Source organism: Emydura macquarii, unplaced genomic scaffold (genome assembly GCF_026122565.2).
Source record: "Emydura macquarii macquarii isolate MOO-44397 ecotype Brisbane River unplaced genomic scaffold, CSIRO-AGI_Emac_v2 contig_2636, whole genome shotgun sequence".
NCBI classification, from domain to species: Eukaryota; Metazoa; Chordata; order Testudines; family Chelidae; genus Emydura; species Emydura macquarii.
The window spans coordinates 44,071,728-44,086,276 of record NW_027132773.1 but is presented as its reverse complement, the minus strand read 5'-3'; the positions used below and the strand labels follow the sequence as shown (position 1 = coordinate 44,086,276).

Genomic DNA, 14,549 nt, shown 5'->3' with positions numbered 1-14,549 from the left:
TGGTTTCACATGGCTTCCACTCAAAAAACAGGGAACTCTTGGCTGAGTTTTTGTGTTGAAACTCTGAAACTGAAAGTAAAAGCTCAGTGGGGTGTGAACCTTTATAACCCCAAATGCAACAATGGGTTACACCAACCCCAATGCAGAGAAACCTTTCAGTTTTGTGCAGTCCTGTTATGTTCCCTATCAGGATCTGCACATAAGGTTGAAGGATGCTTTTCTGCAAAAATACTATCACGTTGTCTTACCCTATTTTTTCTGTAAAAATGAATAATTAATATATTATGTAATGTAAATAAGAATTGTTATTAAAATAGCACTTAGAATCCCAACCAAGACTGGAACCGCATTGTGCTTTGTTCATGTTTTGCATACTTTGTAAAAGTTGATCAGTGCCAAACCTAAGAAGAAAAGACAGACAAAGAGTGGGAGGAAGAAAAATTAGTATCCCTATTGTTCAAATGGGAAAATGGAATAGATAGACATCTAGGTCCAATTTTTTCAAAAGAGCTTAGCATCCACAATAGAGGTAAGATTTTCAAGAGCTCCACTCCCATTTAGTGACCTAAATAGGTGACCAGATTTTCAAGGGTGCTCAGAGGCCCCATTTTGTTGCTTATGGCCAGATTTTTAAAAGTGCTCACCACCCCAGGTACTGAGCACTTCCAAAAATCTTGCCATGTATTTTAAGGGACTTGGGCACTCTGGAGCATCTGGCCCTGATAGAAGGGACTGACCTCTTTTGAAAATCTGGCTATTACACACACATCTCCTGAATGCCAATTCTGTGCCTTAACCTCAACATCCATCCTCCAGTTTCTTCTATTTACATTATATGCTTCTCATGGAGGAGATTTTATGTTCTCATTTATCTGTAAAGTGCCTAATTCATTCTGGACACTCAGGGGGATTTTCAAAATCACCCAGTGGGGAAATAGGATGGTTGAAAATCCCACCACGTAAAGAATAGTAGTAATCCTCAGAGACAAATCCTTAGCTCCTTGAGCTTTATTTCTACTGATGCAAGCTCCAATTGATTTAATGTGAAACAAAGGACCTCAGGATGTGGCCTGTGTTTTGTTGAAATGTGTCAAATTTAGCACTCTGAAATATTAACAGATATTCAAACCTTTCCCCAGCTTCTTCCTAACTGATTGCTGTTGCTGCTGTTTTGCAATGATTTCAACTGTGAGTGCTTAGCACAGAAGCAAATCAGCAGCGAGCACTCAGTGATGATGTCAGCAGCAGTCTCTGGGATGTACCCAGTTGAGACAATTGGATAAGCTCAAGCAATAAGAGAAAATCAGGGAGATTACTACATACAGTATTTCTGTTGACAGAGGCTCAGAATGGATGTTGGAAGATGAGGGATTTTGCACCCAGAGCAGAAGAATAGGAAAGGATCATTATTAAATTCATTGATCACAAATAAGCACATGACTTATCCAATAGGGGTGTCCACACTGTGAACAAGTGCAATGTTATTGCTATGCTGAAGGCAACTGACCGTTGTGTTTGGATTGTTGGAAATTGCTCTTACTTAGCTGCTGTGGCTGTGCAAAAACAATGATTTAGCTTAAAAAAAAAAAATAGGGTGCAGTGACATGAATATGGTTATGGTAGAATCTCCACTCTTTTGATTATCTCTATCTGGTCCTCATGTAACTGGATTTAGCCAAAGAAAACAGTCACTGCACACTGTCTGAATTTATATTAAAACTGACACAGAAGTATATCTAAGGGTCTTATTCTTACTGTGCTAATTTTTCTAGCTATTTTGCCTAAATTTAGGCAGAATAGAACTTTGCAGGAACCTCCAGACAGAAGAGCAATGGCTTAGCATCCCTGCAGCTTCTCAACCTGCTCTCACAAAGAGCTAGAGCGTGTATATTACGCATAGCCCTGGTAAATGATGTTTTGCCCCAGGAGTAAACCTGGGAGATGTTATTTAATACTCTGGGGTTGTAATTTACTATGGCCCTCTAGAGGTTGCAACTTACTCCCAACACATAGCTACCCAGCTCTGATAACCAGTGTGGAGGAGGTAGCCATAGCTCACTCCGCTCATAGAAGGCACTTTTGTTTAGCCCCTATATTCCCCTTGACACCTGGAGCTTAGACCTGAGCATCCCTAACACAGAACTAATATTAATGCAAGGAATTCTGATTTCCCCATCCTCTTGTATGACCCTGTTTTAGAGCAAGTGATAATGTAGCTCAAAGATGTGTGTATATCCATTTGAACTGCTGAACAAGTGTGTTCCTGTGACTTGGGCATTTGCCAAGTACTTTGCCAAGCATTTGGGTACATAATTGACCTATCTTTGTGCATGCACATGCAAGACACTGTTTTACAAGTGGATGAGGTGCTTCATCATATTTTGTAGCCACAGTTTATTTGGCAGGTTTGAAAATGTCGCCTCCTAAGGCGACACATCATTTTTCCAGACAATGGAATCATTGATATTTTATTTCATCCATTAAAAATTACACCAGTTCATAATATTGGATAGACTCTGTTCAGTATGCTTTGGTATAGTTAGGTTTTGACATTTTTCCAGTTATATTAAAACTAATATGTCTGGTACAGCATGCTCCATTTTATTTTGGGTGGGCCAGTGAAGTGTTCATAAAATTGGGTAGCAGTCCTATTTCCTGGTGTGCCATTGACACACTTGGAATACTTGGGTAATTGACTTAACCTCCTTATTTCTTCTTTTCCCAATTTGGAAAAATTGGGACCATAAAACAAACCCACTTTTGTAAAGCTGTTACCAGATTTGCCTGTCATCTTAGGGTACGCTCATTTATTAGGGTTACTTTCCTGGGAGGGTTGTAATTCTATCAATGTACTGCTTGTGTCTTCATATGGAGCTTTACTTCTCCCTTCTGCAAGTCCCCTCCCAATGGAGCTACCCTGCAGGTAGGTAGGACCTAAATTTCTCAGGGCTGAGTTCCTCCAGCACCAGATTCAGATAAACACCCACCCACACCCACACACACATTCACAGATTAACAGAGTGCGTCTGAGCGGACCGGGTCAATCAGCACTCTCAAGCTGCCACCCTTATATGCTACTGGCACCGCACCGGAATAGAGTATGTCTGAGCAGGCTGGGTCGAACAGCACTTTTAAGCTGGACTCAACAGACTGGGCCGAGCAGCACTTCCAAGCTGCCACCCTTAAATGCCGCAGGTTCAGCATGTTGCTATCCCCACTTTCACTCTACAATTGTTCTAGTAGTATCCTCCTTGATGAGCAAACCCCACAGGATTGTTGGGTGCTACAGGGATCTTTAGCTTAGGCAAGGGAAGCGTTGCTGGAGAGCAAAATAGGGAAGTCAAGAACATGCAAGAGTAAACCGAGTTTGGAGAGCATCTGGCACCCAGCTTGATTATAAAAGTTACTTTATTGCCAGGTATATAAAACTTATGATACTAATAGTAATAGCCATACAAGGAGAGAAAAACAACCAAACAGTTACAATATTACATTATTTCACTTTGGGTATTGGGGAAATCTAGCCCAAGTTTGATTACAAAGGTCAGGTTTAGAAAGTTATACCTGAACTATGAGAGAGAGAGATGGAGAGAAAGAGAGAGATCAAATTAGGTCTGAGGGGGAAAAGTGGGCTTAACCAGAGAAGAGAGAGATAGTTGGGGTCTCACCACTCAGCGCAGCTTGAACCAGTCAAAGATTCCCAAGAGAGAGGCTGTTCAGCTTAGGGTCCGGAGTGCTTTAAACAGGCAGAGCCCCCAACATGATCAGTAAGAGAGAGGTCAAGTCCCAGCGGAACTGATGCAGCTTTTGGATCCAGCATCAGAACAGAGTTTTGAACTTGGGTAGGGGCTTTTGTAGGGAAGAAGCAATGGTTCAAGGGAGAACACTAGTTTTGTTTATGGGTAAATGATAACTCAAGGGAGTATACCAGAGCTGTTTTGTTTAGGCTGGACAATAGGAACTGACCATTCCTGGCTATGGGCAGTGTTCCTTCCAGGAAGTTCACAATGCAATCAGGCAGATTCAGTGTTTTAGATATCAACAAAGGATCTGTGACTAGAATTGATCTGATAACTGCTGAGCTGAGTGTGTGCAGGCAGGTTCATTACCATCTGGAACAGAGATCTCCCATCATTCTGTGCTTCCCTGCTTTGCTGATCCCAGAGTTCAGTATGGTTCTTGCCTTGGATCTTGGTTCTCCATTCGGTATGCTAATAAAGATGTTTCTTTGTTCCATCTTTGATGCAAATGAGGCTCTATGTTTTCCATTTGGTGTGCTAATGGAGATGCCTCCTTCTCAAATCTTCAATGTAGATGAGGCTAGCGGAGTTGCATTAATCCTGTCACCCTTGTCTGGAGTGGTTGAAGTGTATCTCCCACTGCCTTTTCATTGATTTTGGTAAATCCGTCTCTGATCAGTTCTGGTTCAAGCAGAGGCTGGGGGGCAGGGAGTCCAGGTGAGTCAGACAGTAGGGGTTTTGCGCCCTGGTTCCCCAAGAACACAGATCTGACAGGTAACAAATCTCTTTGATCTATTGCTGGAAAACACTCCAGCATGTTAGTTCCAAGAAATATTGTGCAACGTGCTATAAGGAACAACTCAGATGGACACAAAGTTCTTAGCTTCACCTTTCAGACTCCCAATTCTCTGCCTAGGTGGTGACCATCAACCTTTTGGTTTGTCCAGGACACAACTACCAGATGAAAAAAGCAACATCACGTGAATAGCTTGATCACTGACTTACTGAGACGTGCAACTAATGTCTGTTTGGATCAAGATGAGCATTTGGATTACCCGAGAAAAATGAAGAATACTCTGCACAGCAGTGACAGGTAAGTGTTTTTATTTTACTACTCATGGATTCAATCTTGCAGATTTCCCTGCATGACAACTGCTTAATTGCATCCTATGCTAAAAACCACAACATATAGTAATTTTATTGTAAATTGTACTTTAAAGCCTTCCTTTGGTTTTGTTCCTCCAGGTTCAGCAGTTCCAAACTGACACTGGTAAGTGTGCAAGTTGTTGTTTCTTTAGAAGCAAAGTGTTAGTCTGTAGTCTTTTTCTTTCTAAACTTTTCCATGCCATTTTTTTCTGCTACACCTCCACATAAATAAGTCAAAAAAAGTTTTCTTATTAAGTGGTTACAGCATGCACAAATCAAGGGCTCAGTCCTGAAGCCATTACAAGCCTGTCACTCCCACAGAGATTAATGGAAATTTTGCCTGAATACAAACTGTAGTATCGGGCCCTAGCATACTTATTAGCATTCCCTTCCCTTTCCTATCTGAATATACTTCACAAACTTATAACTCAAGTCACAGTCCCTTCATCTCTTCTGTATTTGGTAAAGCACTTACCAAATGTACATTACATATTTTCATTTTTTGTCCCTCATTTATTCAATTCCCCCTCATTTTTGTGACATTTCCCCAACTGTGCAGAAGATTGGCTTTATATGCTATTTTCAAAAATATGTAAGACAAATATGATTAACTCCGTTTTCTTTCCTCTTCTGCAGCCTTCCAGTCTGGCATTCTCACCACCTTAACCTGCTTCCAAAGTGACCTGTCTGGCTTCATTGCTCCCAAGTCTTCAACTTTATTTACCTAAGTTCATTCCTCAACAGTTTTGTTCTGGCAAGTTCATGGTCCCATACTGTCTTAGCTATGGCACCTCAGTGGTTCTCTGGCTCTTCAACTCCCTGGCATTCCTTTGTGACTGCAAGTCTCCTTAAAATCTTGCATATGGTAGCACCCATTGTTGATTTCTATGAAATGTGTCAATGACTTCTTTGAATCATAGCTTTCAAGGTGACTTCACAGCTTTCATCCAAGTATTTTCTAGTCCTCTATTTACCCTAACAATTATATCTTGTATACTCTTTGATTTTATGCTGACATAGGTTTCTGAACTAAGTCAAAGGCTTCTATTGAGAGTAGGGTGTCTTTATTACATTTGTTTTGATCAGGTTCCTAGTCTAAACAGAAATTAGAAATCACATCATGTCTTCCTTCCACAATTCTGATTCTTCCTCTGTCACTTTAAGAACAGCATGCAACAGCAACAAAACAGAAGATAGCAGTTCTGAGAAACAAAATATTTGGAAGCAACATGACGTAGGACATGGAAAAGCAGGCAGAAATTCTTGAGTTTTTATCTAGACACTGATACTCACTGAGTGGCACTGGAAAAGTCACTTAATTTTTTTGTCACAGTTGCCCGTAATGGGCATAGAAATAGTGATAAAGCTATTGTGAAGTTTAGGTAAATATTTGTACAGCATTTTGAAGCTATGAATAATGTGAGTGCTTAGTATGAAGTATTATGGATATGTTTTTTCTACTTCACACCGTTTAACTTAGTCTTCACTTTTGTTGTCCAGCACAGCCTTCAGAAGTCCAACTGATGAACATACGAGCTCTTCTTCTCCTTTGGTTTTTATCTTTGCATATAGCCAGGCATTGAACCAAGCCATGAGAGTGTTTTTCTCTCCACCACATGCCCTAGTTCTGCAGTGCTCTCCTGCTGCTCCTTCCTCCCTTTCTTTGTGATGATCTTAATGTTACCCCTTCACATTCCACCCAGCAATCATGCTATTGTTTTTACTTAAAATTAGTAGGCACTTTTATACTAACTAGGCTTTGATGAGAACACAGGGGCATGGGATGTCCCTATGTTACTATTAAGTGAATTAATTTTGAATGTCAATTTTAACACTCAGGGTACAAACTTTATTCATAACTACCCTTCAGATAGCACCTTGGAGCTGGCAACTTGTTTTTATATTTCTGCATGTAAATTGCTACGCTCACTTATAGAACCACATCAACAAATAAATTATAGTAATAATAAAGCCTAGTTTTTCTGCTGGCTGTTAAAGGTGCCAATTAGTCAACCATGATGGATTTTTTGAGATGTGGTTATGTGTCCAGTTGGGGCTCAATCAAACACTCAATCATGTCATTGACAAGGCTCCTTTTGCCTCTGACAAGAGTTGTATTTAGCCAAGGACCACCCGCTCATTTCACACCAGGTACTGAATAACAATGAGAGAAATGATAACTTTTGATAAAAAAGCTGATTCATTTAATAGCTATTTTGCATCTGCAACAACAAAGTGCTGTGCCTCATTATCCTGTGATATTGTCAGTAACAGCAAAACCAGTGAGTTAGTGTCACTTTCAGATAGCATAAGAAACTGATAGAGCAAAAAAGATGTGTGGAAATTAAGGAGCATAGTGTAGAAAAAAGTAGACACACCATGGGACTTCTGGGACAGATTACTATTGATTTATAGTTCATAAAGAAATTAAGGTCAGATCAGGCATGTAAAGCCTGCTATAGACACCATCATGTAACCCAGTACAATCTGCCACGGGTTGAGTACTCGACAGCTAATCCAGAACTCCCACCACTTAGATTGAGGGGGATATACAAGATGCTCATAGGGTTGAAAAAACAATATCCATAAAGGAGCAACTCCATCTGGCACTGCTGCCTTGCAGCTAGTGCTTGCTTAAACAAGGCTACGGGAGAAAATGCTGAATTCAACTTGTGGTGGAGACAGCGTTAGGCAGATCGCACTGCAACTCAGCTTTGCCCTCCACTATCTGCTGCAGCTGTGCTGGCTTCAGAATGTGTTGGACTCCAAGTCTTTGGCCTCCGTCAGTACTGCCAAGAGGGAGTGCTTTGGTCTTAAGGCAAGCCGCTGCCTCCTTATTTTTTTCTACCTAGTGTACATACTGACCATTCGGGTACAAGAGTTGTCCTCTTCAGACTTGCTTGTTGGAAAGGGCGTACAATGTGCACTGCTGTGTCAAATGACCTAGAGAAGTTCAACCATCCTAGAAAGTCCACCCTCATCGGCAGGGAGTTGGAAAAGCTTGACGTTGATATAGCTGTTGTCTCTGAAACCAGTCTAATTGACATGGGCTCTTTACGTGAGGCGCATTACACCTTTTTCTGGCATGGAAAAAGTAAACAAGACCACTGTGAACACGAGATGGGTTTCACAATCAAAAACTGATTAGCACACATCGTTAAATATCCTGTTGCAACACCAGAACATATTGTATCACTAAGAATATCTACCACAGGTGGCTTTGCTAACATTATCAGTATATATGCCCCAAAACTTTGTTTCATCTCTGAAGAGAAGAACTTTTTCAGCAAGAAGACTGTACCATCAGTATGCTACCACTGAGTGTGTTTACTCAGGGACATCAAGCTAGAGTTGACTCAGATTACAAGATCTGGCCACTATGCATTGGCTACAAGGGAGAAGGAAAAATGAATGACAATGGGCAAAGTTTGCCTGGGAAGTACCAACACCTACTTCCCAGGCAGTCACTGCTGAAAGGTTTTGTGGAGACACACCAGATCTGGCACCAACCAGATTTAATTTTCACCTGTAGAAAACACCTACAGGATCTTCTCCATACTTGCAGATTTCACAGTGAAGACTTTGACACAGACCATGTATGCTGAAAAATAAGACTTTCACTATGGAAATTCCATTGTACCAAACAAAGCTGTTGCCCAGACATTAACATTAACCACACAAAAGACTAAGGAAGAAGAAGACTTCTGAAGAAGACAATGATTATGGTACAAGGTACATTGGCTGCACCTGAAGTTTTAATAGCTAGTACCACACTAGAAGTTGTGCACAAGTTCTGTTATCTAGGATCAATTGTATCAGATAACCTCTCTATATGATGAGTCTAATTCTTGCATTGGAAAGGCAGTAACAATATTTGGTCAACTGACCAAGTGTGTGTGGAATAATAGGAAACTGACATTGAACACCAAGATATGGGTCTACCAGACGTGTTTTGAGCATGCTGATGTATACTGGCAAGACCTGGACTACCAAAAGCAGGCATGAGAGAAGGCTACAACAGCCATTGTCTCTGCTGTATTCTAAATATCAAGTGAAAGACAAAGGCTCTGACACCGGAGTACTTGAGAAAGTGAAATTACCCAGTTTAATCAATATTCTCAGACACAAACGTCTCCAATGGGTTGGCCATCTGTACCAGATGGATGCATTCCAAAGGATCTCCAGTATAGAGAACTTGTGGATGCTCCAAGGCCACTGGGATCGGGTTTAAGGATACTTAAGGACATTTGCAAAAATTTTTAACATCAGCACCACAAGCTGAGAAGATGTGGCTAGCAACAGGCTGCCCTGGAGGGCTGTGCTGCACAAGGGAGTCAAGGACCTTGAAGAGAAGTGGTTGAGAAGGAAGAAAGTGAAGAGTATGAAGAAGAAAGAGCAGCAGGCCTCAAGTGCTAATAGTGTGCTGACTTCATCTTGTGGCCCTGCATATTACTCCTGCATTATCTGGGACAAGGACAGTTGCTTGAGAATTGGACTTTTTAGACGCATGTGATGCTGCATTACGACACATAGTAACTGAACTGCTTTGGCGTGTACACCATTTTAAGATGGACAGTTGCCATTCGAAAGTGAAGGTAAATAGCGCAACATTTTGAAAGCCAGTTTCCACAAATATTCCTGTAACATGAATACTTAGGGTGATATCATTACTCCATTGAAGTCAGCAGCAAAACTCCCTTTGGATTCAGTGGGGCAACAGGTATTTCACGCATTGTTTTCCCATCAGTTATATTTACTTCTCTATGCATCCACCATAGGTTACACAGATGCACACATACCACACTCACACAGACCACCCCACAACATTGGACACAGAAAGGCATCCCTTGCACTTGTGGCACACCTTTACTCTTCTCTTTGATGGTCTCTTCTCTGCTTCTTCTGATGTTTTGCACTGAGCTATTCGTAAAGAGCAATGCTCAAACTTCGGCTTTGAAAGAGAAAGATAAAAGCTGGATCCTGCCATATTTCTTGGGTCCAGACCCTAAAATGCCATAAGGGTGTGACAGGCTAGCTGCCCCTAGTATATCAAAAATAAAATAAACCCAGACCCCAATTCCTCACGCAAAACTGCTATAAAAAATCTGGAGCCAGTCTTGGATCCAGCCATTTTTTGGCCCTATCCTCCTCTAAATTCTCCTACATAATGAAGGAAAGTAGCCATTCACAGAGCACCATGATAACTGGACCCTGACATAACCTCCTGCTGCAGCCGTCCTGCAAAAAGCGCTGGGATGCTTTAGGGTCCAGGTGTTGAAGGTACCCTAGGAGCGGCTGCACCTGCTCTCTCAACAGTGGAATTTGTAGGACGGGGCCAACATTTGGCAGGACCCACAGGGCGGCTCTGGGATTTCGGGCTCCTGTTGCACTGGGACGTCTCCGGGGCTGGGGCTTATTTTCCGAGCATCTACGCTTGTCTGTTTATGAATCAGGGGTTTTGGGGTTTTTTTGGTTTTTTTTTTTTGGGGGGGGGGGAATAGGAACCCCAAACTGAGTGGGTGCGGCCGCCAGGTGCAGCTTCTCGCGGCGCTTGTGCACGGTGATGAGCTGGGGGGGGGGAGGCCTTGTTTGGGGGGCGAGGGCTGCACTGGGAGCAGCTAGTCTCGTTATCTAGGCCAATGGCTTGCGGACCCCCCCCCGCAAGTGGCCGGATGCAGCTTTTACCGCGACCCTTCTTTGCCCCCCGTGAGCAGCGGGGCGCGGGGCAGCTCGGCCCGGGGGAGAAGAGGGGGGACGACTCCGCGTCTCCTTTAAATGCCGGGGTAAGGAGGGGAGGGGAGGAAGCCACCTGCCCTGTGCAAGGAGCATGCGCTCCGCGGGAGGAGGAGGGGAGGCGCTGGCGGAGCTAGGCTGGCATCGCTCGGGTGCTGCCCTCTCTGTCGCCCGGGCAGCAGCAGCCAGAGCGGCCGAAGCCAGCGCCCCGGAGCCATGGAGGTAGCGGCGGCCCCGGCCGAGGAGTAATCGCCCAGCTCCCCAGCTCGGCAGAGGCAAGCCCAGGAGGGGCCGGAGCCCGCCCCTCCGTCCAGCCCGCCTTGCCTGCGCCTCGGAGAGGCGAGAGCTCGCCTGGAAGGAGCCCCCGCTCCAGCCATGGGCAACGAAGCGAGCCTGGAGGGAGGAGAAGGTCTGGCCGGGCTCCCCGAAGGGGTGGCGGCCGCGGCAGCCGCCGGGGATGGCGGAGGGCAAGGGATCGCCGCCGGCATGGAGGCGGATCTGAGCCAGCTCAGCGAGGAGGAGAGGAGGCAGATCGCCGCTGTCATGTCAAGGGCGCAGGGGCTGCCCAGAGGAAACCTCCCCGGCACGGCCAGCGCGGAGCCGCCTCCCATGCAAAGGCATGCAAAAAAAAAAAAATCTCTCTTCTCTTCTCCTCCTCCCCCACCCAGGTCCCTTCCCGGCGGGGTGGGGGGCTGCTACCGCTGCGATCCGGGTGCACTGCATCAAAAGCATGCATTGCATTGTGCAGGCAAGGAGTGGATGGAGTGGTAGCGGGCGTGCGGACTCGGGGCTGCTCGCTCTGCCGGTTCAGAGCATTCCCACTAATCACGGCTAATCCTCAATCGCGGTGGGCTGCTTCGCCTCCCCCTCCCCGGACCGGACCCGAGGGTGGGTTAGCTTCGGGCTCAAGGCAGCGGGAGGTCTGCACTTAATGAGTGTTTTAATTCGTATTCGAGGGACTGGGATTCCCCCCGAGCTAAACCAGCAGAGCTTTGCCCAGACCCATCCGTTTTGTAGCCTCTGCTTGTGGAGCCATGGGAGTGTCACTGACTCTAGGTCATGTTTTGTCTGAAAGTCCTTAACCTGCCCCGGTTTAACCTCTGCAAGTGAAACGTGTCTTAATGAGAGAGTCAAAGACCCAGACAGGTGTTTTCACCTGTATTTTCCCCTTATATCTTTTCTCATTTTCCGGGGGTGGGCGAGAGTAAAGATGGGGGTGGGAGACAAAAGGAAGCATGGGCTTTATTGCCCATTAGTGGTTGTGCATCTGGTGTGGTGTTGACTTCACCTATTCATTTATATCTACAGACTACAAATTTACTCCCTTCTACCCTTAATCCACTGCTTGCCTAAAAAGGGAATGCTTATCTTTGGGTGCTGTTGATAGTATTATAACCTCACCTTATGGTCAAGGGAAGCTAGAGGATTCCCTTTCCCTTGTCCAGGGTCCTGAAGTTGCCCGTTTCTCGTGATCACAATCTAAGTATGGGTAGTTTGCAGCCTGCAATTTCCAGGGGTCGGGTGTGTTGTTTGTCTCGAAGCAGAATACAAAAAGGAACCTCCTTTGGCTGCCTGTTCCACAGGTTCTTCTGGTGTACTGACCTCACCCTAGATAAATGCCAATGCAGTTTATATAATGTCAGGCTTTTATAAGCGAATTATGCTAAGAGAACACAAAAAAAGGATTGGACCAAATCCACCCTTGGAGGATCTGCACAGAAGTCAGTGGAATTATATCTGGGGTGGATTTATCTCCATTTTGCTTGAACCTGAGGTTTCATATTCTATCTCTTACATGTTTGTTTAAGATTGGACAAATAATGAAAGTTTATGGGGAATATAATTCTATACCTAATTTAAGGCCTAACCTGCTTCCTATTGAAACCAATGGAGACTCCTCCGGTGGTGCATAATCAAGCTCAAAATTCCATTTTGTGTAGTAGTTTGCAATACCACAAGGACACACAGGTTTTAAAAGTTTATTGTTTTCAAGTCAATATACCAATACGAAGGAAGATAAACATTTCCATCGAGTTGTTAGGGGTGATTTTACTTGGCCACATCTTTATATTTGGAAACAGTTGTTCCCCTAAAATTATGTTATGAGATAATTGGAAACTCTTAGATGATTGTTATAGTGGTATAACCTATCTATGATTTTGCATTAAAATAAAGCCTGTCTGTATTTGGTAAATTTGAAATTTTAGTAAGCCAGTGTGCTTTGTTATGCTGAGTTAAAAGATTTGTTTTGCTATCATCTATCCTATCTCAGAGTTTTGCACCTGGGCCTATCACCACAGTAAGTCGATGCCTACAGGTATTATCAAGTATCCATTCTTGTTCAGTGGCTTTACTTGCTCTTTTCTGCTGCTGGGATGTGCTGATAAGGGCATGAAGCCTGACTTTTGAGGGCCTAATCCAAAACCCATGGCTCTCAATGGGAGGCCTTCAGTTGACTTCCATAGACTTTGGATCAGGCCTACAATGACTTTGACTTAAGCATGTGACTAGTTTAGTGATGCTGACATTCCCTAGCTTCAAACTTCTTTGCTCTTTAGGAGGCTGTTTCTTTGAAGAGTACCAAAAGAAATTAGAGCTGGGAAAGAGCTTTCAAGTCATCTAGTCCATCTATTTTCCAGTGCAAGATTGTTCCCAATATTACATTCATAGTGTGCTTATTCCAGTCTCATTCTGAAATGATTTAAGTGGTGATGCTGAGGTATAGGCTCAGAATCCGCACTGTATCATAGTGTTATGGTGTCCTTACTACACTGGTTTTTGATTTAAAAAAAAATTTTTTTTTTTCAGTATACAGTGGTTGCCATTATAAAGACAGCATGTCCCAACTGTGATACACTGTATCTGAGATACCACAGTTATTTCCTTTTCTAAATATAAAAGGAAACTGATATTCTATATACCATTGTGTGACACATCTTGGCAACTACTGACTTTTTAATAGCAAGCAATATATGTAATAGGATACAGAGTTGCCCCTTCACCTGCATAAATTAAGTGCTGTAGTTATATGTATTTTTAGAGGCTTAGTGCTTTCAAGTCATTGGAAATCTAGCAGCTAAGCTGGTATAAGAGCAAGTAATGCATATTATGACACTATAACCATTTTATTGTAAGTACTAAGACCATTTTTCTAAATCTGAGTGCTTAAAATGAGCCACCTAAATAAAATTGACCTGATTTTTTTCAGAGGCATCGAACAACTGTAACACCTGTTGCTTTATGGGAGATTTCAGCACCTCTGAAGAAAATCAGACAACTTTTAGTTAGGAGTCTAAAAATGTGGCTGAATCACAAAGAGCCACTTTCTCAGTAGTGGAAATCAATATAGGTCTGTTGAATGTCAGTGGTACGATGCCATTGTAAACTCACCTTATGGTCAAGGGAAGCTAGAGGATTCCCTTTCCCTTGTCCAGGGTCCTGAAGTTGCCCGTTTCTCCTGACCACAATCTAAGTATGGGTAGTTTGCAGCCTGCAATTTCCAGGGGTTGGGTGTGTTGTTTGTCTTGAAGCAGAATACAAAAGTGGAGGATCTGTTCCATATCATCAGAAAGGATTAGATGATCAAACCTCTTTCTAACTCAGCCACTTCATTTTAGGTAAACTTAATTTTTATGTATGTGATTAAGTAGTTAGGCAATACTCTGTTACTGGCAAAAGAATTGTCATTGCATTTTGAGAGTAAGTGCTGTAAAAGTAGCCTGCGAACCACACTTCCCAAGTATTGCATTTATTCTTCCAGAATAAACATGATCTTTTTGTCAGGACCATAATTATACTGACTCTAGGAAAGTAAACACTGCCCAGCAGGAAATACTGTTTTTATATACATATATTTTCTGTAATTATGAAGGATCATTTAATTCATGTTCATTGTTAATCATTTATTTTTGTTTTAAAAGGAATTAATTT

At 43.1% G+C, this 14,549-nt stretch overlaps 1 protein-coding gene across 1 annotated transcript in view; it reads left to right on the top strand.

The window, feature by feature from the left end:
• Positions 1–10,994: 10,994 nt before the first annotated feature.
• The window catches only part of PCLO (piccolo presynaptic cytomatrix protein), a 470,221-nt gene continuing 466,666 nt past the window's right edge, over positions 10,995–14,549 (top strand). Inside the window, exon 1 of the mRNA XM_067564601.1 lies at positions 10,995–11,303. Within this exon, the coding sequence (XP_067420702.1) occupies positions 10,995–11,303 (309 nt within the window). The remainder of the gene's footprint in view (positions 11,304–14,549) is intronic.